Raw genomic sequence first — 25,629 nt, 5'->3', positions numbered from 1 at the left:
ATTGTTATATGTTGTCGTCGGGCAGTCGATTTATTAAAAAAACACGAAAATCTTAATTCGGGACTTTTGCTAGTTGAGAGCGTTTTGAGAATTTCAAAAAGTTGGAAAAGTTGAAATGAAAAGGTACCGCTGCAAATAAGCCTATTTCAGTAAAAGTCCCGCTACAATTAGCATTTCAGTTTATTTAATTGCAAGTAATTCTAGATCACCATCATACATAGTTATGGGATATATATGCGCTTTAGACATGCATGCACACAACATGTTGTTGGCCGATGACTATAAATAATTGTCATATATTCACACATTAATTGTATATCACGAGTGGGTACACTTGATTTTAGATACGTGTATGATATTGATATGCCTAATTGGGCCAATCCAATGGGCCTACAATTTCTTTACCTACTGGGCTACGAGCCCAATATCGAAGACTAATATCACCGAGGCCCAAACACCTTCAAGTAAGGTTTGGGCCCATCAAAGCAAACCCAACCCAATAAACGACATATAAATAGAGGTTTTACTCATTTTATTAAGGTACGTCCTATTATCTGAGCAATACTACTAATGGTATTCTCTGGACTATTTCTATGATCAGCACGTCTGACTTGAGCGTTGGAGGGGTTTCCGCCGGATCAACCCCCGACTTAGCTTATGTGTTCTATGATCGCAGGTACCTCAGGATCATCAAGTTGTCAAGCTACTGATCTGCTTTGCTCTCCCAGTTCGTTTTCTACACCACCCTAGGTGAGCTAATATTTTAGCATCATCATTTTGGCGCCGTCTGTGGGAACGATGCAAACCAGATCACGTAGCCAACAAGATCCTCCTGAGGCGTCTGCTCGGAGAGAAAATGACACAGCTAACGACCTCCCACCTTGTGGAGGCTCTGGCTTGCCACCTCCTCCACATCCCATGGATCCGCCTCGCGAGGTTCAGGTGATCCCCCCTCGGGACCCACCACTCGCCGATCCACCACTCCCTGCTCCTCGAATGGTTCAAATAACCGAGGATGCGCTTCAACGCATGATAGCAGAAGCTTCAACTCGCGCTGCCACAGAGGCCGAGACCCAATATATCGCCACGATGGGAGCAAATGCTCCCAACGCGATACAAGCACCTGCTCCACATGTGGAGCCACCTATGGCACCACCGCCATCGACTCCCTGGGGGCGGCTTACATCTGCCCCCAAAATATTTCGCTCGCCAAGGGTTATCAACTCCCTGGGGGTATACAGTGCCCCCAAAACATTTCGCTCGCCAAGGGTTATCGACTCCCTGGGGGCTTACATCGCCCCCAAAATATTTCGTTCGCCAAGGGTTATCGACTCCCTGGGGGCTTACATCTGCCCCTAAAATATTTCGTTCGCCAAGGGTTATCGACTCCCTGGGGGTTCACAGTGCCCCCAAAACATTTCATTCGCCATGGGTCATCGACTCTCTGGGGGTCTACTTCCGCCCCCCTCGAACGGTTCAAATAACCGAAGAGGACCTTCAACATATGATCGCCGAACCTTCAACGAGATCAACTTCTACTTGCTCCTCTAACGGTTCAGATAACCGAGGAGGCCCTTCAACTTATGATTACGGAAGCATCTTCCCGCGTTGCTACTGAAGCAGTAGCACAACGCATCGCCACAACGGAAACCAACGCTCCTCTTGTGGCTTCACCCATAGCACAACCTCAGAACAACAACCAACTTGCCACGTGCAGGTTCAGGTTTGACAACTTCTCAGGGCATCACCTGACGTCGTGACCGAGATCTCCTTCTAGACCATCCTGTGATGATCCTCGAGACATATCTCAGGACGTCACCTGACGTCGTGACCGAGATCCCCTTCTAGACCCCCTCGTGATGATCCTCGAGGCTATCTTCGAGATGACACTTGAGGTCGCGCTCGAGATCCACTTCGAAACCTTCAGCAAGACCCTCATCAACCAGCTCCACCTCACATGGTTCAGATAACCAAAGAGGATATTCGACATATGATCGACTAGGCCATTCAGATGTCCTACTTCAGCTACATCTGATGTCATACCTCAGGTACATCAGATGTCCCGCTTCAGCTACATCTGATGTCATACCTCAGGTACATCAGATGTCAACTACATCTGATGTCATACTTCGAGTACATCAGATGTCCTACTTAAACTACATCTGATGTCATACCTAAGGTACATCAGATGTCCTACTTCAGCTACACCTGCTGTCATACCTCAGGTACATCAGATGTCAACTACATCTGATGTCATACTTCGAGTACATCAGATGTCCTACTTCAACCACATCTGATGTCATACCTAAGGTACATCAGATGTCCTACTTCAGCTACATCTGCTGTCATACCTCAGGTACATCAGATGTCAACTACATCTGATGTCATACTTCGAGTACATCAGATGTCCTACTTCAACTACATCTGATGTCATACCTCAGGTACATCAGATGTCATACTTCAACTACATCTGATGTCATACCTAAGGTACATCAGATGTCCTACTTCAGCTACATCTGCTGTCATACCTCAGGTACATCAGATGTCAACTACATCTGATGTCATACTTCGAGTACATCAGATGTCCTACTTCAACTACATCTGATGTCATACTTCGAGTACATCAGATGTCCTACTTCAACTACATCAGATGTCATACCTAAGGTACATCAGATGTCCTACTTCAGCTACATCTGCTGTCATACCTCAGGTACATCAGATGTCAACTACATCTGATGTCATACTTCGAGTACATCAGATGTCCTACTTCAACTACATCTGATGTCATACCTCAGGTACATCAGATGTCATACTTCGAGTACATCAGATGTCATACCTCAGGTACATCAGATGTCAACTACATCTGATGTCATACTTCGAGTACATCAGATGTCCTACTTCAACTACATCTGATGTCCTACCTCAGGTACATCAGATGTCCTACTTCAACTACATCTGATGTCATACCTAAGGTACATCAGATGTCCTACTTCAGCTACATCTGCTGTCATACCTCAGGTACATCAGATGTCATACTTCAACTACATCTGATGTCATACCTAAGGTACATCAGATGTCCTACTTCAACTACATCTGATGTCATACCTCAGGTACATCAGATGTCATACTTCAACTACATCTGATGTCATACCTCAGGTACATCAGATGTCAACTACATCTGATGTCATACTTCGAGTACATCAGATGTCCTACTTCAACTACATCTGATGTCCTACCTCAGGTACATCAGATGTCCTACTTCAACTACATCTGATGTCATACTTCGAGTACTTCAGATGTCCTACTTCAACTACATCTGATGTCATACCTCAGGTACATCAGATGTCATACTTCAACTACATCTGATGTCATACCTCAGGTACATCAGATGTCATACTTCGAGTACATCAGATGTCCTACTTCAACTACATCTGATGTCCTACCTCAGGTACATCACATGTCCTACTTCAACTACATCTGATGTCCTACCTCAGGTACATGAGATGTCCTACTTCAACTACATCTGATGTCATACTTCAAGTACGTCAGATGTCCTACTTCAACTACATCTGATATCATACTTCAAGTACATCAGATATCCTACTTCAACTACATTGGATGTCCTACTTCAAGTACATGAGATGTCTTATAGCCACGAGAAAACTCTCGAGTCGCTACTACGTCGCAGCGGGACAACTCCCCCGACGCCTACACTTAGCCTCGAGACAGCTCTTGAGTCGTTACCACGTCGCAGCGGGACAACTTCCCCGACAATAATATTTAGCCTCAAGACAACTCTCGAGTCGATATAACATCTGGGCGATACAACTCCCCAGTTACTACTTACCCGTGTGACAACTCTCACCCTTCAACTAAATTGTGGTGAAACATGTCTCAAAATGCTCGGCCCTACCACCTCGCGACGAGACAACTCGTTCGAGGCTACCACGCGCAAACGCGACCTCCGACGCCCAGGCCTTGCGCTGCAATGCCGCGCACGCCCTTGCCGCCGCGCGCGCCCGCTGGCCTTGCGCCCCAGCACCGCGCCGCGCGCCCCCTAGCCTTGCGCCTTTAGCGGGCGCTAGCGCCGTGCGCCCTCGCCGATGCGCGCTAGCGCCGCACGCCTTCGCCGACGTGCGCTAGCGCCGCGCGCCTATCCCTCGCGCATCATCGCCCTGTGCTCCCACGCCACGCGTACCATCCCCGCATCACGTAACTCCTCCTGAGCTGGGGGGCTAACACACCCCAAGGGTTGGACATCCCATCCCCAAAGGCTGGGTATCCCCTCACCTCTCTACATCAATTTCAGCGTATAATCGCGGAAGCTTCAACTTGTGCTACCACTGAAGCAGTGGCACCATACATCGTCATAGCAGGAGCCAACGCTCCTCCTCGTGAGGCCCCACTAGGTCCTCAACATGATCAATTTCTACTTACTTCTCGAACGGTTCAGATAACCGAAGAAGACCTTCAGCGTATGATCACGGAAGATTCAACTCGTGCTGCCACTGAATCGGTGGCACCATATATCGCCAAGGTTGGGCATCTCACCCCAGTGGTTCGTGATCCCTTCATCCTAAATGGGGGGCTATCCCATCCTAAAGTTGGGTATCTCATCTCAAGGGTGGTACATCCACTTACCTTTCAACCCCAAGGGGTTTCACATCCCATCAAGTGTTTCACGTCCCTACTTCAAAAAACAGAAAAAATGGTCTGACGCGCACGCGCAAACCAATGGCACAACCGTGCACATCCACCTCAGACCATAGGTCTCGAGCGCCTCATCCTACAGTGGGCAGTTATCCCCATCCTAAGGTTGGGCATCACCCTTACTTTTCAACCCCAAGTGGGTTCACATCACATCTCAAGAGACGAGTATAATCTCCCTACTCAAAAAATAGAACACCCCCAAGGGGGCGCACATCTCATCTCAAGGAACGAGGATAATCTCCATACTCAAAAAATAGAACATCCCCAAGGGGGTGCACATCCCATCTCAAGGAACGAGGATAATCTCCCTACTAAAAAAAAAAATAATAGAACATCCTCAAGGGGGTTCACATCACATCGCAAGAGACGAGGATAATCTTCCTACTCAAAAAATAGAACATCACACCAAAAAAAAAAAAAAAAAGAAAAAAAGAAAAAAAAAAAAAAAAGATGAAGAAATAGAAGAAAAAAGAGAAGAAGAAAAAAGAAAAAGAAAAAAGATAGAAGAAAAAAAAATAAGACAAAAAAAAAAAAAAAGACGAAAGGAGGCGCGCGTGCACAACACGCGCGCGTGGCGTACACGCGCCAGACGCGCGCGCCTCCCAAGGCCACTTTGGAGCGCGCGCTCTCACCTAATTGGGCACAACTTTTGCTACTCTCCACCAAATTGCGCGTAGATTTCACCTCGCTTCACCAAATCGCGAGAGAATTTCAACGCGCTCCACCAAATTGCGCGAGTTCTTTAACGCATCTACCAAATTGCGTTCGCTATCAAATGGAAAATAAATAAAAAATTTATCTCTCCACGCCATGCCAACGAATAAAGAAACACTACAACACCGATCTACTCTCAACACGATCCGGTACCCTTTTCGACGTGGCTCCCACATCGTCTCGAGAGTGGGGGGCTTGCGAGACAACTCCCACGAGGAGCCAACTCGCTCAGTACTACCACCCGCAGCGAGATAACTCCCACGAGGAGCCAATTCCCTCGGGTCTACGAAACCATAGCGAGATAACTCTCACGAGGAGACCACTCGCTCCGTCCTATAACCCTTTGCGAGGTAACTCCCACGAGGAGCCAACTCCCTCGGGTCTCATAACCATAGCGAGATAACTCCCACGAGGAGACCACTCGCCCGTCCCACAATTCGCAGCGAGACAACTCCCACGAGGAGCCAACTCGCTCGGTACTGCAACCCGCAGCGAGACAACTCCCACGAGGAGACAACTCGCTCGGCCATACAACCCGTTTCGAGATAACTCCCACGGGGAGACAATTCGCTCAGAGCGACCTCAGTCCGCGCGCTCCTCAGTCGCGCGCCATCTGATGCTCCTACAACTCCCTTGCGAGACAACTCCTACGAGGAGACCACTCGCTTCATCCTACGACCCGCAGCGAGGCAACTCCCACGAGGAGCCAACTCGCTCGGTACTACGAACCCGCAGCGAGACAACTTCCACGAGGAGCCAACTCGCTCGGTACCACAACCCGCAACGAGACAACTCCCACGAGGAGCCAACTCGCTCGATACTACAAATCCGTTGCAAGGCAACTCCCACGTGCAACCACCTCACTCGATAAATATTACTCACCGCGAGACAACTCCCATGAGGAGACAACTCGCCCGAAATTCACTATATAATCACAAGCTCAAGTTAGCACGATTACAACCCTAGAAGCACTTAGAGACATTATGAGAATCTACTTCAGCTACATCTGATGTCATACCTCAGGTACATCAGATGTCCCGCTTCAGCTACATCTGATGTCATACCTCAGGTACATCAGATGTCAACTACATCTGATGTCATACTTCGAGTACATCAGATGTCCTACTTAAACTACATCTGATGTCATACCTAAGGTACATCAGATGTCCTACTTCAGCTACACCTGCTGTCATACCTCAGGTACATCAGATGTCAACTACATCTGATGTCATACTTCGAGTACATCAGATGTCCTACTTCAACCACATCTGATGTCATACCTAAGGTACATCAGATGTCCTACTTCAGCTACATCTGCTGTCATACCTCAGGTACATCAGATGTCAACTACATCTGATGTCATACTTCGAGTACATCAGATGTCCTACTTCAACTACATCTGATGTCATACCTCAGGTACATCAGATGTCATACTTCAACTACATCTGATGTCATACCTAAGGTACATCAGATGTCCTACTTCAGCTACATCTGCTGTCATACCTCAGGTACATCAGATGTCAACTACATCTGATGTCATACTTCGAGTACATCAGATGTCCTACTTCAACTACATCTGATGTCATACTTCGAGTACATCAGATGTCCTACTTCAACTACATCAGATGTCATACCTAAGGTACATCAGATGTCCTACTTCAGCTACATCTGCTGTCATACCTCAGGTACATCAGATGTCAACTACATCTGATGTCATACTTCGAGTACATCAGATGTCCTACTTCAACTACATCTGATGTCATACCTCAGGTACATCAGATGTCATACTTCGAGTACATCAGATGTCATACCTCAGGTACATCAGATGTCAACTACATCTGATGTCATACTTCGAGTACATCAGATGTCCTACTTCAACTACATCTGATGTCCTACCTCAGGTACATCAGATGTCCTACTTCAACTACATCTGATGTCATACCTAAGGTACATCAGATGTCCTACTTCAGCTACATCTGCTGTCATACCTCAGGTACATCAGATGTCATACTTCAACTACATCTGATGTCATACCTAAGGTACATCAGATGTCCTACTTCAACTACATCTGATGTCATACCTCAGGTACATCAGATGTCATACTTCAACTACATCTGATGTCATACCTCAGGTACATCAGATGTCAACTACATCTGATGTCATACTTCGAGTACATCAGATGTCCTACTTCAACTACATCTGATGTCCTACCTCAGGTACATCAGATGTCCTACTTCAACTACATCTGATGTCATACTTCGAGTACTTCAGATGTCCTACTTCAACTACATCTGATGTCATACCTCAGGTACATCAGATGTCATACTTCAACTACATCTGATGTCATACCTCAGGTACATCAGATGTCATACTTCGAGTACATCAGATGTCCTACTTCAACTACATCTGATGTCCTACCTCAGGTACATCACATGTCCTACTTCAACTACATCTGATGTCCTACCTCAGGTACATGAGATGTCCTACTTCAACTACATCTGATGTCATACTTCAAGTACGTCAGATGTCCTACTTCAACTACATCTGATATCATACTTCAAGTACATCAGATATCCTACTTCAACTACATTGGATGTCCTACTTCAAGTACATGAGATGTCTTATAGCCACGAGAAAACTCTCGAGTCGCTACTACGTCGCAGCGGGACAACTCCCCCGACGCCTACACTTAGCCTCGAGACAGCTCTTGAGTCGTTACCACGTCGCAGCGGGACAACTTCCCCGACAATAATATTTAGCCTCAAGACAACTCTCGAGTCGATATAACATCTGGGCGATACAACTCCCCAGTTACTACTTACCCGTGTGACAACTCTCACCCTTCAACTAAATTGTGGTGAAACATGTCTCAAAATGCTCGGCCCTACCACCTCGCGACGAGACAACTCGTTCGAGGCTACCACGCGCAAACGCGACCTCCGACGCCCAGGCCTTGCGCTGCAATGCCGCGCACGCCCTTGCCGCCGCGCGCGCCCGCTGGCCTTGCGCCCCAGCACCGCGCCGCGCGCCCCCTAGCCTTGCGCCTTTAGCGGGCGCTAGCGCCGTGCGCCCTCGCCGATGCGCGCTAGCGCCGCACGCCTTCGCCGACGTGCGCTAGCGCCGCGCGCCTATCCCTCGCGCATCATCGCCCTGTGCTCCCACGCCACGCGTACCATCCCCGCATCACGTAACTCCTCCTGAGCTGGGGGGCTAACACACCCCAAGGGTTGGACATCCCATCCCCAAAGGCTGGGTATCCCCTCACCTCTCTACATCAATTTCAGCGTATAATCGCGGAAGCTTCAACTTGTGCTACCACTGAAGCAGTGGCACCATACATCGTCATAGCAGGAGCCAACGCTCCTCCTCGTGAGGCCCCACTAGGTCCTCAACATGATCAATTTCTACTTACTTCTCGAACGGTTCAGATAACCGAAGAAGACCTTCAGCGTATGATCACGGAAGATTCAACTCGTGCTGCCACTGAATCGGTGGCACCATATATCGCCAAGGTTGGGCATCTCACCCCAGTGGTTCGTGATCCCTTCATCCTAAATGGGGGGCTATCCCATCCTAAAGTTGGGTATCTCATCTCAAGGGTGGTACATCCACTTACCTTTCAACCCCAAGGGGTTTCACATCCCATCAAGTGTTTCACGTCCCTACTTCAAAAAACAGAAAAAATGGTCTGACGCGCACGCGCAAACCAATGGCACAACCGTGCACATCCACCTCAGACCATAGGTCTCGAGCGCCTCATCCTACAGTGGGCAGTTATCCCCATCCTAAGGTTGGGCATCACCCTTACTTTTCAACCCCAAGTGGGTTCACATCACATCTCAAGAGACGAGTATAATCTCCCTACTCAAAAAATAGAACACCCCCAAGGGGGCGCACATCTCATCTCAAGGAACGAGGATAATCTCCATACTCAAAAAATAGAACATCCCCAAGGGGGTGCACATCCCATCTCAAGGAACGAGGATAATCTCCCTACTAAAAAAAAAAATAATAGAACATCCTCAAGGGGGTTCACATCACATCGCAAGAGACGAGGATAATCTTCCTACTCAAAAAATAGAACATCACACCAAAAAAAAAAAAAAAAAAGAAAAAAAGAAAAAAAAAAAGAAGAAGATGAAGAAATAGAAGAAAAAAGAGAAGAAGAAAAAAGAAAAAGAAAAAAGATAGAAGAAAAAAAAATAAGACAAAAAAAAAAAAAAAAGACGAAAGGAGGCGCGCGTGCACAACACGCGCGCGTGGCGTACACGCGCCAGACGCGCGCGCCTCCCAAGGCCACTTTGGAGCGCGCGCTCTCACCTAATTGGGCACAACTTTTGCTACTCTCCACCAAATTGCGCGTAGATTTCACCTCGCTTCACCAAATCGCGAGAGAATTTCAACGCGCTCCACCAAATTGCGCGAGTTCTTTAACGCATCTACCAAATTGCGTTCGCTATCAAATGGAAAATAAATAAAAAATTTATCTCTCCACGCCATGCCAACGAATAAAGAAACACTACAACACCGATCTACTCTCAACACGATCCGGTACCCTTTTCGACGTGGCTCCCACATCGTCTCGAGAGTGGGGGGCTTGCGAGACAACTCCCACGAGGAGCCAACTCGCTCAGTACTACCACCCGCAGCGAGATAACTCCCACGAGGAGCCAATTCCCTCGGGTCTACGAAACCATAGCGAGATAACTCTCACGAGGAGACCACTCGCTCCGTCCTATAACCCTTTGCGAGGTAACTCCCACGAGGAGCCAACTCCCTCGGGTCTCATAACCATAGCGAGATAACTCCCACGAGGAGACCACTCGCCCGTCCCACAATTCGCAGCGAGACAACTCCCACGAGGAGCCAACTCGCTCGGTACTGCAACCCGCAGCGAGACAACTCCCACGAGGAGACAACTCGCTCGGCCATACAACCCGTTTCGAGATAACTCCCACGGGGAGACAATTCGCTCAGAGCGACTGTAGCGCCCCGCCCCGAGAAGCAGACACCTCGTGGCGGAACACCACTCAACATGCAGTACATTCAATGACCCCAAATATGCTCCTCAAAATTTCGATGATCAAAACATTAAACCCCCAATATCTATACCATCGTGTTTACAAAAAGGGATTATATTACAAGTGACTTCGACACCACTTACTCTATTACAAAATTCTAGATCAAGAGATGCCTATACGGAACATCATATCATTAAAGGTACCTCTCGACGAGACTAGTCAGAGGCATACACGAGCTTTAACTCTTAGTATGAAAATTTAGGTCTAAGTCTTTCTTTTACCTGCGCATTAATATCAGAAAGGAGAAACGAATAAGTCCGAATGACTTAGTGAAACACATATGATCCATGAGTATGATGAGAATCAACAGAACAGAACATATAACGAGAGACTTTACAAGAATTTCATTAACATAAGTGTAACATGTACAAGAGTGTAACATGTACGGCTTGAGTTCAATATTTGGTGGGGTCTCCAACCTTGTAACTCCCAACAAATAAAATCATATGACATCCTTATCCCTCCACTCCGTCCCGAGTGGCCACTCGGTCGGAAACAGGCAGGAGGCACGACCGGAACGTGCCGATCCGGCTCAGGAACGTTTAACTCCAAACGAACGTGAGTCCGAACCATCAGGAGGTACCATTCGGGAGACCAGTCATCGTCAGCCCAATACTGCCCGATCGTCTTGCCGAAATGGTCCTAGGGCCCAGCTCCCCCAAGAGCGTCCTCAAGGGTGGGGACAGTAGGTTCAAGAATCAATATCATTCCTTTTAGGAATATCAAGTCATTCATTTCAAGAATCAATTCAAGAATCAAGTCAATCATTCACAAGATAAGTCACGATCATGATAATTGAATATCAAGTCTCAGGATAATGAACATGTTCAGATTTCAATTCAAGCCAATGAAGAATTGTCGTGAATATGGAATTCAAGAAGAATAATAAATTCCATGTCAGGTTCCAAGAGCGAGTATATCAAGATTTCAATGAATTCAATAAACATGAGATTCAAGTTCGAGCCAACGAAATATTTATTCTCGGAAAGCATTCATGACCGGATTTTGAGAATAAATATAGTTCAATATCGATTCAAGGAAAATGTTCAGGCCAGGGAATCAAGTATAGGACTTAGCCGTGAACATAGCAACCAAGAGAATTGACAAGTTCAAGATTTTCAAGAACAAGATCAAGGTTCCAAGTTCGAGCCAAGGAAACGAATATGCTCGCAGAACATTAAGGATCATATTCCAAGAAAAATATAATCAATGCATTAAAGGATTCAAGATGGATAATATATCTGGTTCAAACAAAGGAGATATTAAGCGCAGGAAAGAAATTGGATAAGGAGTCATAGTTTCTCACCTGGAGTCCAATGCTAGTTCTATAGGTGCATCTTTAAGCTTAAACCTTGAGTGAGAGCTTTACTACGCTCAACACCTATGCAAATATTAGAACTAAATAAGATTCCGAACAGTAATATAGTCATACTACCCTCCACTATATGACATAGTCAATTTCTTAAACATATACTAAGAATTGCTTCTCGCGACAATTTATTCAAATAATCACTGCGGTCGTCGTACTTATCCGAATGACCTAAACGATATATAAATTTAAAGATAACATCTGTATCTACAAGTTCACTGAAGACTTTAATCCCAAATTAACAACATAACCCGTCAATAACAACCCCGAAAGATGAACACATAAACCTGCCAGATTTTCGGATAATTTCGTTTGCTGTCGCAGTCCGTTTGAAAAATCATAACAAATTGTACGGTTATCCAAATTGTCCAAATAATACATCAAATGAAACCTGACAATTTAATCTACAAGTTTCCTGAAGACATACAGCCCAAATTATGATCCCAACATATCGAAAAGAGTCCCGCAAGAAGACACTCAAAACTGCCCTGTTTCCGGCAGATTACTGTCATCGGATTCCGACCTCTAAAACACGTATATTAAATACTCTAATTCGATACAATTGAACACTTACTTATAGTTTACGATCTCCTCTACGAGTTTTGTGAAGGAATTATTCCCAAATTCTTACTCCAAACCCTTCGATTTTGGCTCCAAAAACAGGTGCGGCAGCAGATTTTGCTTCCCCAAAATCCCAGCGAGCAGGCTGACTTCTCACCAAACTCCGGCGACCACCGGCGGTGCAAACCATCGAGAACCACCACCAATAGAAAGGTAACATCGTAAGGTTTCTAATGATGGGACCTGATCGTCGAGATTCCACCTTTAAGGAATCCATTCAATTAATTCTTTGAAGGACCAACGGCTGAAATTCGGGTTCTGGACGGCTCGTTTTCTTTGCCCGATTCCAGCCACCACCGCTCGTCATCGCCGGTGAAATCCATCACCACAAGAGAGCTGCGTCTTGAGATTTCCAACGGCACCTCTCATATTACTCGAGTTTTGCTGTAAAATTTCTGCAATTCCAGCCCAAGAGCCGATAGAGGAAGAGAGGAATATAGAGAGAGAGAGAGAGAGAGAGAGAGAGAGAGAGAGAGAGAGAGAGAGAGAGAGAGAGAGAGAGAGAGAGAGAGAGAGAGAGAGAGAGAGAGAGAGAGAGAGAGAGAGAGAGAGAGAGAGGAAGATAGAGAGAAAGAGAGAGACGGTGAGGGAGAGAGAAGAGTTGGGGATTTCAGCCAACAATCAATATAGAGAGAGAGAGAAACGTGAAGTGATAAGAGAAGGGTTAAGGCGGTGGAATGTCATCTGCTAGAGAAAATTCCATCTGATCTTATCACTCTTATCTTATAACAAATATCATATTTAATTATTAATAAAATAATAGCTATTATTATTAAAATAATCTAATGCAAATTACGGGTTGTTACACTCTTCCCTCCTTCAAAGAATCTGGTCCCCAGATTCTCCACTATTATTCGAACATGGAAATGCAATTTCCGAAAAATTCTCTACTCGCTCATCCATTGCTTCAACTTGGTGGTCTCTCCATAATACCTTCAAGTCTTGTGATTGAGGAATTCGTTATCAAGAGGAATACACTTATGCGGGTAGTCTCTAGGAGGTTGGTGCCGAAATAGGGATCAATCCCTATTTATATGATAAGTTATTCCCAAGCTACGGTTTCTTCAAGGAATAATATCTGAGATTGATCGAAATAGTGTTAACTTAGTCCTTCAAACCTCTACGAATTATTTCCATGACAATCAGTATCTTCCCAATCTTAGAATTGACTTGGATAACGAGTCAAACTATTATCGTAATGAATTCGAAATTACTTATTCAATTCAAATCTGAGGTAGTACTAGGAACTACTGCTCGTGAAACCTTAATATCCGCGACTTCATTAGAAATATTATCCAATTCATCGGTCTCATACTCGATGTAGCATTACTGTCGAGCAACATGCTGAATATTTATAATGTTCTAGATGTTGAAGGCCGAGATACGGTTCGTCAACCAATTAATGGGACCTGTGAGGTACATCAATTATGGGGAAACAATCGAGTTAGGGTTGTAGCTAGGAGTGCTACAAATGGTCTGATGAGAGGAATGAAAGGGATTAATAAGGGTCTGATATCGTTCGAATCTTTAAATCTCTCCCTAGTTATCCGTGTCACATTCTTCAAGAGAATGTGTTTCTTCTCCTCCGTTTCGGTCGAATCTTTGTGGTAATTAGAATTATATATCTAGTTCCACATATGCATAGCTCTTTTGACGATCTCGTGTAGACTTTGATCTTTATTCGATAAGTTGAACTTTACCGTAGCATCCCTACGATCTCCAATCACCACCCCTTGTGTTTGCTATCGTTGGTTATTCGCCGCTCATCTAGTCTTGAATTGCAAACTCGATTGACACTTTATTCCATGAACACTGCGAAATGTTTGTATTCCAGCTTGATAGATTCCCAATTATCACCATAATCTGCGTTATATGTTCTCAAGGTTCCTTCAATGTTTCCAGTCATCCACTCAAACGAGAAGTTAGTTTTGAGAACGTTTCTCGTACCAAGCTGAAATTTTGTCCCATATCGCAGATAGTTGCTTTCATAAGAACGAGATGACTCATAATCTATATCGAGATAATGTGAGTTAGCTACAAGAGATAGATTTCGGATCTAAATTCTCTTCAGGAGACAAGGAGGCAACTACTTTCCCGGTCCACAAAAATTCTCTTCTCATTGGTCTACATAAAGTGGAATTGAATGCACCACAATTGCAATCAAAGAGGACGGCGAAGCCTGATTTACTTATGGTATCAACATTGGACACTAAGAGCTTGATTATAGATGGAGTTCGCAAAGAAAGGTTTTCAAAAAGTAGGTCGACCAGGCAACGGTTGATACAATCTTCCGGCGGTTTCGCAACCGCGTGCCTAATAAATACTTATCATAGAGAAGTCATGACTCAGAATATCCGACAATTGAGTAGCCTGAATTCATTCAATTCACGACTATTTCCAACATAGGTGAACTAGTCTAATGTCATTCTTCGACACTAAGTATGCTCTAATCGCGTTCGAAACATTATACACACTATGTCTATCAATGTCGATGGTGAATTACTTCAACCAAACTACATGACGGGCAAAACTTATTTATAGCAAGCTGATCATGAAGGACAAATTCTTGTAGTTGTCGTTCCCAACTTACAAAGAAAAGTGCAATCCTCTACGGTGTTATTGACAAAGGTGTTGTACATTAAACACCTTCTTCACATAGCACTTGGCTCTTGATATTAACCAAATAGAATTGCAAAAACTGATAATCCAATGTCAAGCTATAGCTGACTTGTCGGACACTAGGGACTCTAGAGGTGGCTCATGCAAGATTAAGAGGTGGCTCCCATTGGGTAGCACTTTGCCCTACATAGCACTTAGCTCCCTGTACCCTGACGATTAGAATCAAGAATTCAAAATGCTCAAGATACCTAAGAGTCAACAAACTCTATAGAATTACTAAGTCGCGATAACTACATAACCTTTTTCCGTTGAGTAAGATAATCGTCGAAACTATTCCAAGTCGAATCCATTAGATGATATAACAATAGATGCATACAACCATAGTCATATTACACGACATTGCCCAAACAAGGTCCAAACTTTTACCTTGAATTATCAATAATCATGACCTATGAGTGAGAGTGAACAAATAGAAGCGATATAAAGAAGTCGAAACACAGGGTTTCAAAGGGATAAGAAACCTCACAGAATAGGCTATCTAAATCAAAAAAGTATTAAATGAGATGAGAAATCTCAAAAAAGAACGGAACAAGGATATCGAGGCATTCAAACGAGATCAGATACCTCACTCGTGATCAATAGTGGGAAGGAAGTAAGATAGTTAAACAATATTGTATTCAAAGAATCAGAAACCTGAAAAAGTAGGTAACCGAGATGCCGAAGTATTGAAATGAGATATGGAGTTTTGAAATGAGATATGGGATTTCCATTGTGATCAATAATAACAATGGAACAATACATGTACAAGAATTGAATTTTGAGGCCAAAAGAACAAGAACCTCAAACATAAGTAGAAAGATTCACCCGACATTAAAATAATAACAAAGGTATAGCCAAATCAAACGAGAATAGGGACCTCAAAGGTACGTGACCAAAGTCAAGAGATATTCAAGAAAATTGGAACATTGAAAATGGAGTAGTATATATGGAATAAGTAAAGAAATATTCAAGGAAATAAAAAGTCTCGACAAATAGATTAGCCGAAACTAGAGTGTTCAAAGAGATAGAAAACCTCACAATTATCAAAAGCAGATGGTAGTGGAAAAAATAAGGAACCTCACAAGAACATGACCAAAATCATATGGTATTCAAAATAATTGAACACTAAAGATGGAGTGAACTGGATAAGAAGTCTCGGCAAATAGATAAGCCGGAACCATAGAATATTTACAAAGGATAGAAGGTGGAGATGGTAGCACAATAAGGTAAGGGGCTTCAAAACAAGAGATAATCCAAACCATGCGGAATTTGAAGGGGTACGAAACCTCATAAAATTGGTAACTAAGACTATGAGGTATTAAAATGAGATAAGAGAATCGATTACGATCAACAAATGAAATTAGACAATATAGGCCAACGAATCAAACTTGAATTCATTGGAATGATAAGGAGTGAACAAAAGAACTCCCGAATATTTGGTTCACCGTAATTCAATACTCAAAACGAGATAATATGGTTTGGATAAGGAAGTCAAGTTATGAAGTAAAATGGAATGGGACGTCTACAAGAAAAGGTGTTACCAAATTCAAGTGAAACTAGGAAACTCACTCGAGATAAACAACATCGGAGAATTGGAAGCCAACTGAAGTAACAAAAAGAACCAAGAATCTCATACTGCATCTCAGGTCGCGTATGATAGATATTTCTACGGGGTATTCCTCACTATCTATATCGGTAATAGACGCTAAATTATCATCTCAATGCCTCTAATACTCGATTACTACCTATCTTCTCAATCTCCCAAGATTCAATTCATAGCTCTACAATTCTCAAAGATCCCTTTCCATCATCGCCCGGGCATCCAACCCAAAGCTCTACCAACCCAAAGCTAACTAACCCAAAGCTCTACCGACCGAAAGCTCTACCAACCCAAAGCTAACTAACCCAAAGCTCTACCGACCGAAAGCTCTACCAACCCAAAGCTCTGATACCACCTGTAGCGCCCCGCCCCGAGAAGCAGACACCTCGTGGCGGAACACCACTCAACATGCAGTACATTCAATGACCCCAAATATGCTCCTCAAAATTTCGATGATCAAAACATTAAACCCCCAATATCTATACCATCGTGTTTACAAAAAGGGATTATATTACAAGTGACTTCGACACCACTTACTCTATTACAAAATTCTAGATCAAGAGATGCCTATACGGAACATCATATCATTAAAGGTACCTCTCGACGAGACTAGTCAGAGGCATACACGAGCTTTAACTCTTAGTATGAAAATTTAGGTCTAAGTCTTTCTTTTACCTGCGCATTAATATCAGAAAGGAGAAACGAATAAGTCCGAATGACTTAGTGAAACACATATGATCCATGAGTATGATGAGAATCAACAGAACAGAACATATAACGAGAGACTTTACAAGAATTTCATTAACATAAGTGTAACATGTACAAGAGTGTAACATGTACGGCTTGAGTTCAATATTTGGTGGGGTCTCCAACCTTGTAACTCCCAACAAATAAAATCATATGACATCCTTATCCCTCCACTCCGTCCCGAGTGGCCACTCGGTCGGAAACAGGCAGGAGGCACGACCGGAACGTGCCGATCCGGCTCAGGAACGTTTAACTCCAAACGAACGTGAGTCCGAACCATCAGGAGGTACCATTCGGGAGACCAGTCATCGTCAGCCCAATACTGCCCGATCGTCTTGCCGAAATGGTCCTAGGGCCCAGCTCCCCCAAGAGCGTCCTCAAGGGTGGGGACAGTAGGTTCAAGAATCAATATCATTCCTTTTAGGAATATCAAGTCATTCATTTCAAGAATCAATTCAAGAATCAAGTCAATCATTCACAAGATAAGTCACGATCATGATAATTGAATATCAAGTCTCAGGATAATGAACATGTTCAGATTTCAATTCAAGCCAATGAAGAATTGTCGTGAATATGGAATTCAAGAAGAATAATAAATTCCATGTCAGGTTCCAAGAGCGAGTATATCAAGATTTCAATGAATTCAATAAACATGAGATTCAAGTTCGAGCCAACGAAATATTTATTCTCGGAAAGCATTCATGACCGGATTTTGAGAATAAATATAGTTCAATATCGATTCAAGGAAAATGTTCAGGCCAGGGAATCAAGTATAGGACTTAGCCGTGAACATAGCAACCAAGAGAATTGACAAGTTCAAGATTTTCAAGAACAAGATCAAGGTTCCAAGTTCGAGCCAAGGAAACGAATATGCTCGCAGAACATTAAGGATCATATTCCAAGAAAAATATAATCAATGCATTAAAGGATTCAAGATGGATAATATATCTGGTTCAAACAAAGGAGATATTAAGCGCAGGAAAGAAATTGGATAAGGAGTCATAGTTTCTCACCTGGAGTCCAATGCTAGTTCTATAGGTGCATCTTTAAGCTTAAACCTTGAGTGAGAGCTTTACTACGCTCAACACCTATGCAAATATTAGAACTAAATAAGATTCCGAACAGTAATATAGTCATACTACCCTCCACTATATGACATAGTCAATTTCTTAAACATATACTAAGAATTGCTTCTCGCGACAATTTATTCAAATAATCACTGCGGTCGTCGTACTTATCCGAATGACCTAAACGATATATAAATTTAAAGATAACATCTGTATCTACAAGTTCACTGAAGACTTTAATCCCAAATTAACAACATAACCCGTCAATAACAACCCCGAAAGATGAACACATAAACCTGCCAGATTTTCGGATAATTTCGTTTGCTGTCGCAGTCCGTTTGAAAAATCATAACAAATTGTACGGTTATCCAAATTGTCCAAATAATACATCAAATGAAACCTGACAATTTAATCTACAAGTTTCCTGAAGACATACAGCCCAAATTATGATCCCAACATATCGAAAAGAGTCCCGCAAGAAGACACTCAAAACTGCCCTGTTTCCGGCAGATTACTGTCATCGGATTCCGACCTCTAAAACACGTATATTAAATACTCTAATTCGATACAATTGAACACTTACTTATAGTTTACGATCTCCTCTACGAGTTTTGTGAAGGAATTATTCCCAAATTCTTACTCCAAACCCTTCGATTTTGGCTCCAAAAACAGGTGCGGCAGCAGATTTTGCTTCCCCAAAATCCCAGCGAGCAGGCTGACTTCTCACCAAACTCCGGCGACCACCGGCGGTGCAAACCATCGAGAACCACCACCAATAGAAAGGTAACATCGTAAGGTTTCTAATGATGGGACCTGATCGTCGAGATTCCACCTTTAAGGAATCCATTCAATTAATTCTTTGAAGGACCAACGGCTGAAATTCGGGTTCTGGACGGCTCGTTTTCTTTGCCCGATTCCAGCCACCACCGCTCGTCATCGCCGGTGAAATCCATCACCACAAGAGAGCTGCGTCTTGAGATTTCCAACGGCACCTCTCATATTACTCGAGTTTTGCTGTAAAATTTCTGCAATTCCAGCCCAAGAGCCGATAGAGGAAGAGAGGAATATAGAGAGAGAGAGAGAGAGAGAGAGAGAGAGAGAGAGAGAGAGAGAGAGAGAGAGAGAGAGAGAGAGAGAGAGAGAGAGAGAGAGAGAGAGAGAGAGAGAGAGAGAGAGAGAGAGAGAGAGAGAGGAAGATAGAGAGAAAGAGAGAGACGGTGAGGGAGAGAGAAGAGTTGGGGATTTCAGCCAACAATCAATATAGAGAGAGAGAGAAACGTGAAGTGATAAGAGAAGGGTTAAGGCGGTGGAATGTCATCTGCTAGAGAAAATTCCATCTGATCTTATCACTCTTATCTTATAACAAATATCATATTTAATTATTAATAAAATAATAGCTATTATTATTAAAATAATCTAATGCAAATTACGGGTTGTTACAGCGACCTCAGTCCGCGCGCTCCTCAGTCGCGCGCCATCTGATGCTCCTACAACTCCCTTGCGAGACAACTCCTACGAGGAGACCACTCGCTTCATCCTACGACCCGCAGCGAGGCAACTCCCACGAGGAGCCAACTCGCTCGGTACTACGAACCCGCAGCGAGACAACTTCCACGAGGAGCCAACTCGCTCGGTACCACAACCCGCAACGAGACAACTCCCACGAGGAGCCAACTCGCTCGATACTACAAATCCGTTGCAAGGCAACTCCCACGTGCAACCACCTCACTCGATAAATATTACTCACCGCGAGACAACTCCCATGAGGAGACAACTCGCCCGAAATTCACTATATAATCACAAGCTCAAGTTAGCACGATTACAACCCTAGAAGCACTTAGAGACATTATGAGAATCTATATAGCCTGGCCAGCTTGATTACTCAAATTTATCTACTTGTTTTCGATGGGTCATTCATTAAAACGTGGCCACGGTCCAAACATACTTAAGACCCACGAGGTCTAACAAGGGGCACGACCCCCATAAAAAAAATCTTGAGAGTCAAATCCCCTCCTCAAGTACATCACGCACAAGGCTATATGTAAACACATATAAGCAACGCGTCAAAACATTGACAATGTCGAAAAATAACAACTCCCACGAGGAGAATACTAGCTCCGTGCTACTACATTATCGTGAGACAACATCCACGAGGACGTAACTCGATCAACTCGATTACCCTAGAGACAACTTCCACGAGGACGTAACTCGATCAACTCGATTACCCCATAGACAACTCCCACGAGGAGATTACTTGATCCGTGCTACTACATTATCGCGAGACAACTCCCACGAGGAGATAACTCGATCAGCACTATTACCCCGCGACAAGACAACTCTCACGAGGAGATAATTCGCTACTACATCGTCGCGGGACAAAACCGACGACTCAATTAACTTACATCGCGACGACCTTGTCGCGCTATGCGCCAACGCGCATTCACGCCCCTCCGACACACGCTCCAACGCGTTTTCGCATACCATTAGGCCATACGCCAACGATCGACTTCTACAATTTTTACTCTCGACACGATTTGAGACCCATCACAACATGGCCCCCACATCGACTCGAGAGTGGGGGGCTTAATGATATGCCTAATTGGGCCAACCCAATGGGCCTACAATTTCTTTACCTACTGGGCTACGAGCCCAATATCGAAGACTAATATCACCGAGGCCCAAACACCTTCAAGTAAGGTTTGGGCCCAACAAAGCAAACCCAACCCAATAAACGACATATAAATAGAGGTTTTACTCATTTTATTAAGGTACGTCCTATTATCTGAGCAATACTACTAATGGTATTCTCTGGACTATTTCTATGATCAGCACGTCTGACTTGAGCGTTGGAGGGGTTTCCGCCGGATCAACCCCCGGCTTAGCTTATGTGTTCTATGATCGCAGGTACCTCAGGATCATCAAGTTGTCAAGCTACTGATCTGCTTTGCTCTCCCAGTTCGTTTTCTACACCACCCTAGGTGAGCTAACATTTTAGCATCATCAGATATATTTGTTTAATTCAAATTTTTATTGAAGATAATTTTGGAGAAAAAATATAGAAATTGGTAATATTAGCTATTAAAGTAGAGAGATAATTTATGAAGAGAGAGAGAGAGAGTTCCTAGGAAAATAAAAAAATGAAGAAAGTAGTAACATAACTAATAAATAAAGGAAAATCGGGGAGCTCGATGTCGCAGGCATTATATTCGAGGGTTATGGAAAATGGCAAAAAGCAAACTAGGAAGTTTCCCACACAAAAGTCAAATGCTCAAAGACAGACACACAACACAACAGAACGCACCCAAACACGTACCTGTCCACCACAGTGTGAGAGAGTGAGAGGGAGGGAGAGAGAGAGAGAGAGAGAGAGAGAGAGAGAGAGGGTGGCAAAAAGAAAAGAGGGGATTCAAAAATCATCAAACCATCCGTCCATTCCATTTATGATATTAACCTTCATTACTAATAGTATTGAGGCAATTATTTGTTAATCGATGTCCGAAGAGGGAGGGAGATTTATATTATATTATATTTCTTTGTGTTGTTTAAATTAACCCCGCCTCATCACATGATCATGATGCAAGCGAGCCCTAGAATGTTGTGCTGGGTTAATTAATTAGCTAGGATTGTTGTGCTTTGTTGTATATCAGTTTGATGTTTGTGTGTGTCTCCGTGTGTGTGAGAGAGAGAATATAGATAGATAGATGGGGAAGAGAGAGAGAGAGAGAGAGAGATGTGAGACCACAGAATCCCAATTATATATGCTAGCTCCTGTCTGAACCTTTGCGCCTCTATCTTCTTGTTAGATCCTCTTCCTTACTACATACACACTTACTTTACTAGATATATAGATGCATTTTTCTTCTAGGAGAAAGATAGATACACAGATCATCCATCATCGCATATAAATGGCGGCAAAAGCTTTCGCTGCCATTAATGGCGGCGGTACTGCCGCCGGTGAAACTCCAGGACTAGTCAGTAATAACAACCCCTCCAGAAATCCAACAGATACAGTTAGTCCTCCTCAAGGCAGCAAGATGGTGGCTCGGAAGAGGGCGGCGTCCGAGATGGAGCTACACGCCGCCGCCGCCAGATTTCCTCGCCGAACAGTAGGTCAGGTAAACGCCGATAATTACTCACCAGTACTACTGGCTAATAATAATAATAATATTAATAATATTAGTGTTCCTAATCCAATACCACAACAATTAGTCGTTCCCAACTACTCCACTGGGACGATGATGATGATGCCATCATCATCATCATCGTCTAATGTCAATATATTAATGACGTCCGGATCTGGGTCAGACAATACTGCTGCTGCGGCTTCTGCTTCTGCTTCTGCTTCAACGAATAAGAATAATAATAATAATAATAATAATAATAATAATTTCATGGACTCCAATTCCATGACTAATACTACGACTAGTAGTGGTGCTGCCCCTTCTGTTTGTGTATTCTCCGGCCTTCCTTTGTTCCCTCCAGATAGAAACCCTGTGATGATGGAGGACACTACTACGGCTACGGCTACGACTACGGCATGGATCGACGGCATCATAAAAGATCTGATCCAGGGCTCCTCCAATCACGTCTCCATTCACCAACTCATACTCAACGTCAGAGAGATCATACACCCTTGCAACCCCAATCTTGCAACCCTTCTCGAATATAGACTCCGCTCTCTCACTACTGATCAAGACCACCAAGCCAGATTAATTTCAAAGCCTCCTCCCCCCATCTTGTCCATTAATAACAGCTTATTGATGCTCGACTGCCCATCCCCACCTGGGAACCCCTACCACCTTCAAAACATGGTCATCGCTTCTACTTTTAATCCTGCCACCACCACCACCACCTCCACAGCACCCACTCTTTGTGTAGTTTCTCCTCCCGAACAGCAGAATGATCGTCTAACCACAACTGCTGCTGCCGCTGCTACGTCTCCACCTAGTCTTATTATTAAGGAGAGGAAAGAGGAAATTCGTCAGAAACAAAAAGATGAACAAGGTCTACACCTCTTAACCTTACTTTTACAGTGTGCCGAGGCAGTATCAGCTGACAATTTGGAAGAGGCTAACACCATGCTCTTGGAAATATCCCAGCTCGCAACCCCCTTTGGGACGTCTGCACAGCGTGTGGCTGCATACTTCTCTGAGGCCATGTCTGCTAGATTAGTGAGCTCCTGCTTGGGAATATACACAGCCCTGCCAACTGTACCACACAGCCAGAAGATGGCTTCCGCCTTCCAAGTCTTCAACGGGATTAGCCCCTTTGTCAAGTTTTCTCATTTCACAGCTAACCAAGCCATTCAAGAAGCATTTGAGAGAGAAGATAGGGTCCACATTATAGACCTCGACATAATGCAAGGCCTACAGTGGCCGGGTCTCTTTCACATTCTTGCATCTCGCCCAGGTGGGCCTCCCTTTGTCCGCCTCACCGGTTTGGGCAATTCCACTGACGCCCTAGAAGCCACTGGCAAGCGTCTGTCCGATTTTGCTGAGAAATTGGGACTGCCATTCGAGTTTTCGCCTGTCGCTGAGCGAGTTGGCAACCTCAACCCAGAAAGGTTGAATGTGAGCAAGAGGGAGGCTGTTGCTGTTCACTGGTTGCAGCATTCTCTCTATGATGTTACTGGATCAGACACCAATACCCTCTCGCTCCTGCAGAGGTAGTATATTTACCACCTACTTCAATATACATTTATATATATTTGTTAGTTACCAAATATTGTTGATCAATAATAACAAGATTTCTTATCGATAAAAAAACTTGTTTTTGTTTGGGGCCGGGTTTCAGATTATGTCCTAAAGTGGTGACGGTTGTGGAGCAAGACTTAAGCCACGCGGGTTCTTTCTTGGGAAGATTTGTAGAAGCGATACACTATTATTCGGCCATGTTTGACTCTTTGGGAGCTTGCTATGGGGAAGAAAGTGAGGAAAGACACATAGTGGAACAACAATTGTTGTCAAGAGAGATAAGGAACGTGTTGGGTGTTGGGGGGCCATCGAGAAGTAGCACTAGTATTAGTATGGTGAAGTTTAACAACTGGAGAGAGAAGCTCGAGCAAAGTGGGTTCAAGGGTATCTCTTTGGCAGGCAATGCTGCAGCACAAGCTACGCTACTTCTGGGAATGTTCCCATCAGATGGTTACACCTTGGTCGAAGATAATGGCGCCCTCAAGCTTGGCTGGAAGGATCTCTGCTTGCTCACTGCCTCTGCTTGGAGGCCTTCCTTCCCCACTCATACTGCCTCTCGTCACTTTTAGTGATGCTCCATCTATAAAACGATATTTTGTAGCTTTTTGTTTGCTCCATCTGAAAAACAATATTTTGTAGCTTTTTCTATATTTAGTTTCATTGTATAACTGCTCTTGCTGGAGGTGTGTTTTTTCTTGTCCAACTGAATAATTAAAATTTCAAAATTCTATGATCTCACACCATCCACATTTTTTGAGAAACTTGAAACTTTAGCATGACATCAATTTCCGCTCAGATCTTATTCATATATGTGCGGCTAAATCCAGTCTTTAATGCTGAGTGAACCCCAAATATGACACTTGAACCACAGTGGCGAACGCGAGTTTCGGGGCATAAATACAGAATTTAGTTCTAATTCTTCTCCAAAGAGATCTAAAACTAGGGATGGCAATTTGACCCGCCCCGACGGATCCCCGCCCCGCCCCGCCCCGCCCCGAAATTTTCGGGTATTACCCGCCCCGAAAAAAAATGGGGCGGGTATGGGGATTGAAATTTTTTTTTGACCGGGTACGGGTACGGGGATGGGTTTGCCTATACCCGCCCCGTAGACCCGCTCCGTACCCGTCCCCGTACCCGCCCCGCATTATTTATATATATAATATATATTTTTTAATTATAATATTAAATATAAATAATTAAATAGTAGTAATATATTAAATATTAGTTAAAAATGGGGATTTTTAGGTTTCCATTATATAATTAAATATTAGTATTATAATTAAATAATGATTTATTTGTTGAAATAAATCTTTAAATTATAAGTAAAGTGCATATTTATTTATTAAAAAAAAGAAAAGAAAAAAAATAC

The 25,629-nt window shown here is 43.8% G+C and overlaps 1 protein-coding gene and 1 long non-coding RNA gene across 3 annotated transcripts; one reads left to right on the top strand and one right to left on the bottom strand.

Annotated features, from left to right (window-relative positions):
• Positions 1 to 10,413: 10,413 nt before the first annotated feature.
• LOC148767194 (uncharacterized) lies at positions 10,414 to 19,993 on the bottom strand. Of its 2 annotated transcripts, XR_016034117.1 has the most exons (3): positions 18,514 to 19,993; positions 11,812 to 11,886; positions 10,414 to 10,726 (listed from the first exon to the last, which is right to left on the bottom strand). It is a non-coding gene; the product is annotated as an uncharacterized LOC148767194 (long non-coding RNA). The 2 variants fall into 2 exon arrangements; XR_016034116.1 differs by lacking the exon at positions 10,414 to 10,726 and having other exon boundaries at positions 11,810 to 11,886.
• Positions 19,994 to 21,767: 1,774 nt separating this feature from the next.
• On the top strand, positions 21,768 to 24,996 carry LOC105953224 (protein SCARECROW). The gene is made up of 2 exons (XM_012976875.2): positions 21,768 to 24,232; positions 24,361 to 24,996. The coding sequence occupies exons 1-2, from the start codon at positions 22,473 to 22,475 to the stop codon at positions 24,827 to 24,829; spliced, it is 2,229 nt and encodes a 742-aa protein (XP_012832329.2). The 5' UTR covers positions 21,768 to 22,472; the 3' UTR covers positions 24,830 to 24,996.
• The last annotated feature ends 633 nt before the right edge of the window (positions 24,997 to 25,629 follow it).

The sequence above is a fragment of the Erythranthe guttata genome, chromosome 10 (genome assembly GCF_056151865.1).
Source record: "Erythranthe guttata isolate IM_541 chromosome 10, IM_541, whole genome shotgun sequence".
Classification (NCBI taxonomy): domain Eukaryota; kingdom Viridiplantae; phylum Streptophyta; class Magnoliopsida; order Lamiales; family Phrymaceae; genus Erythranthe; species Erythranthe guttata.
The sequence above is the reverse complement of the archived record's forward strand: the minus strand, read 5'-3'. Positions and strand labels throughout refer to the sequence as shown.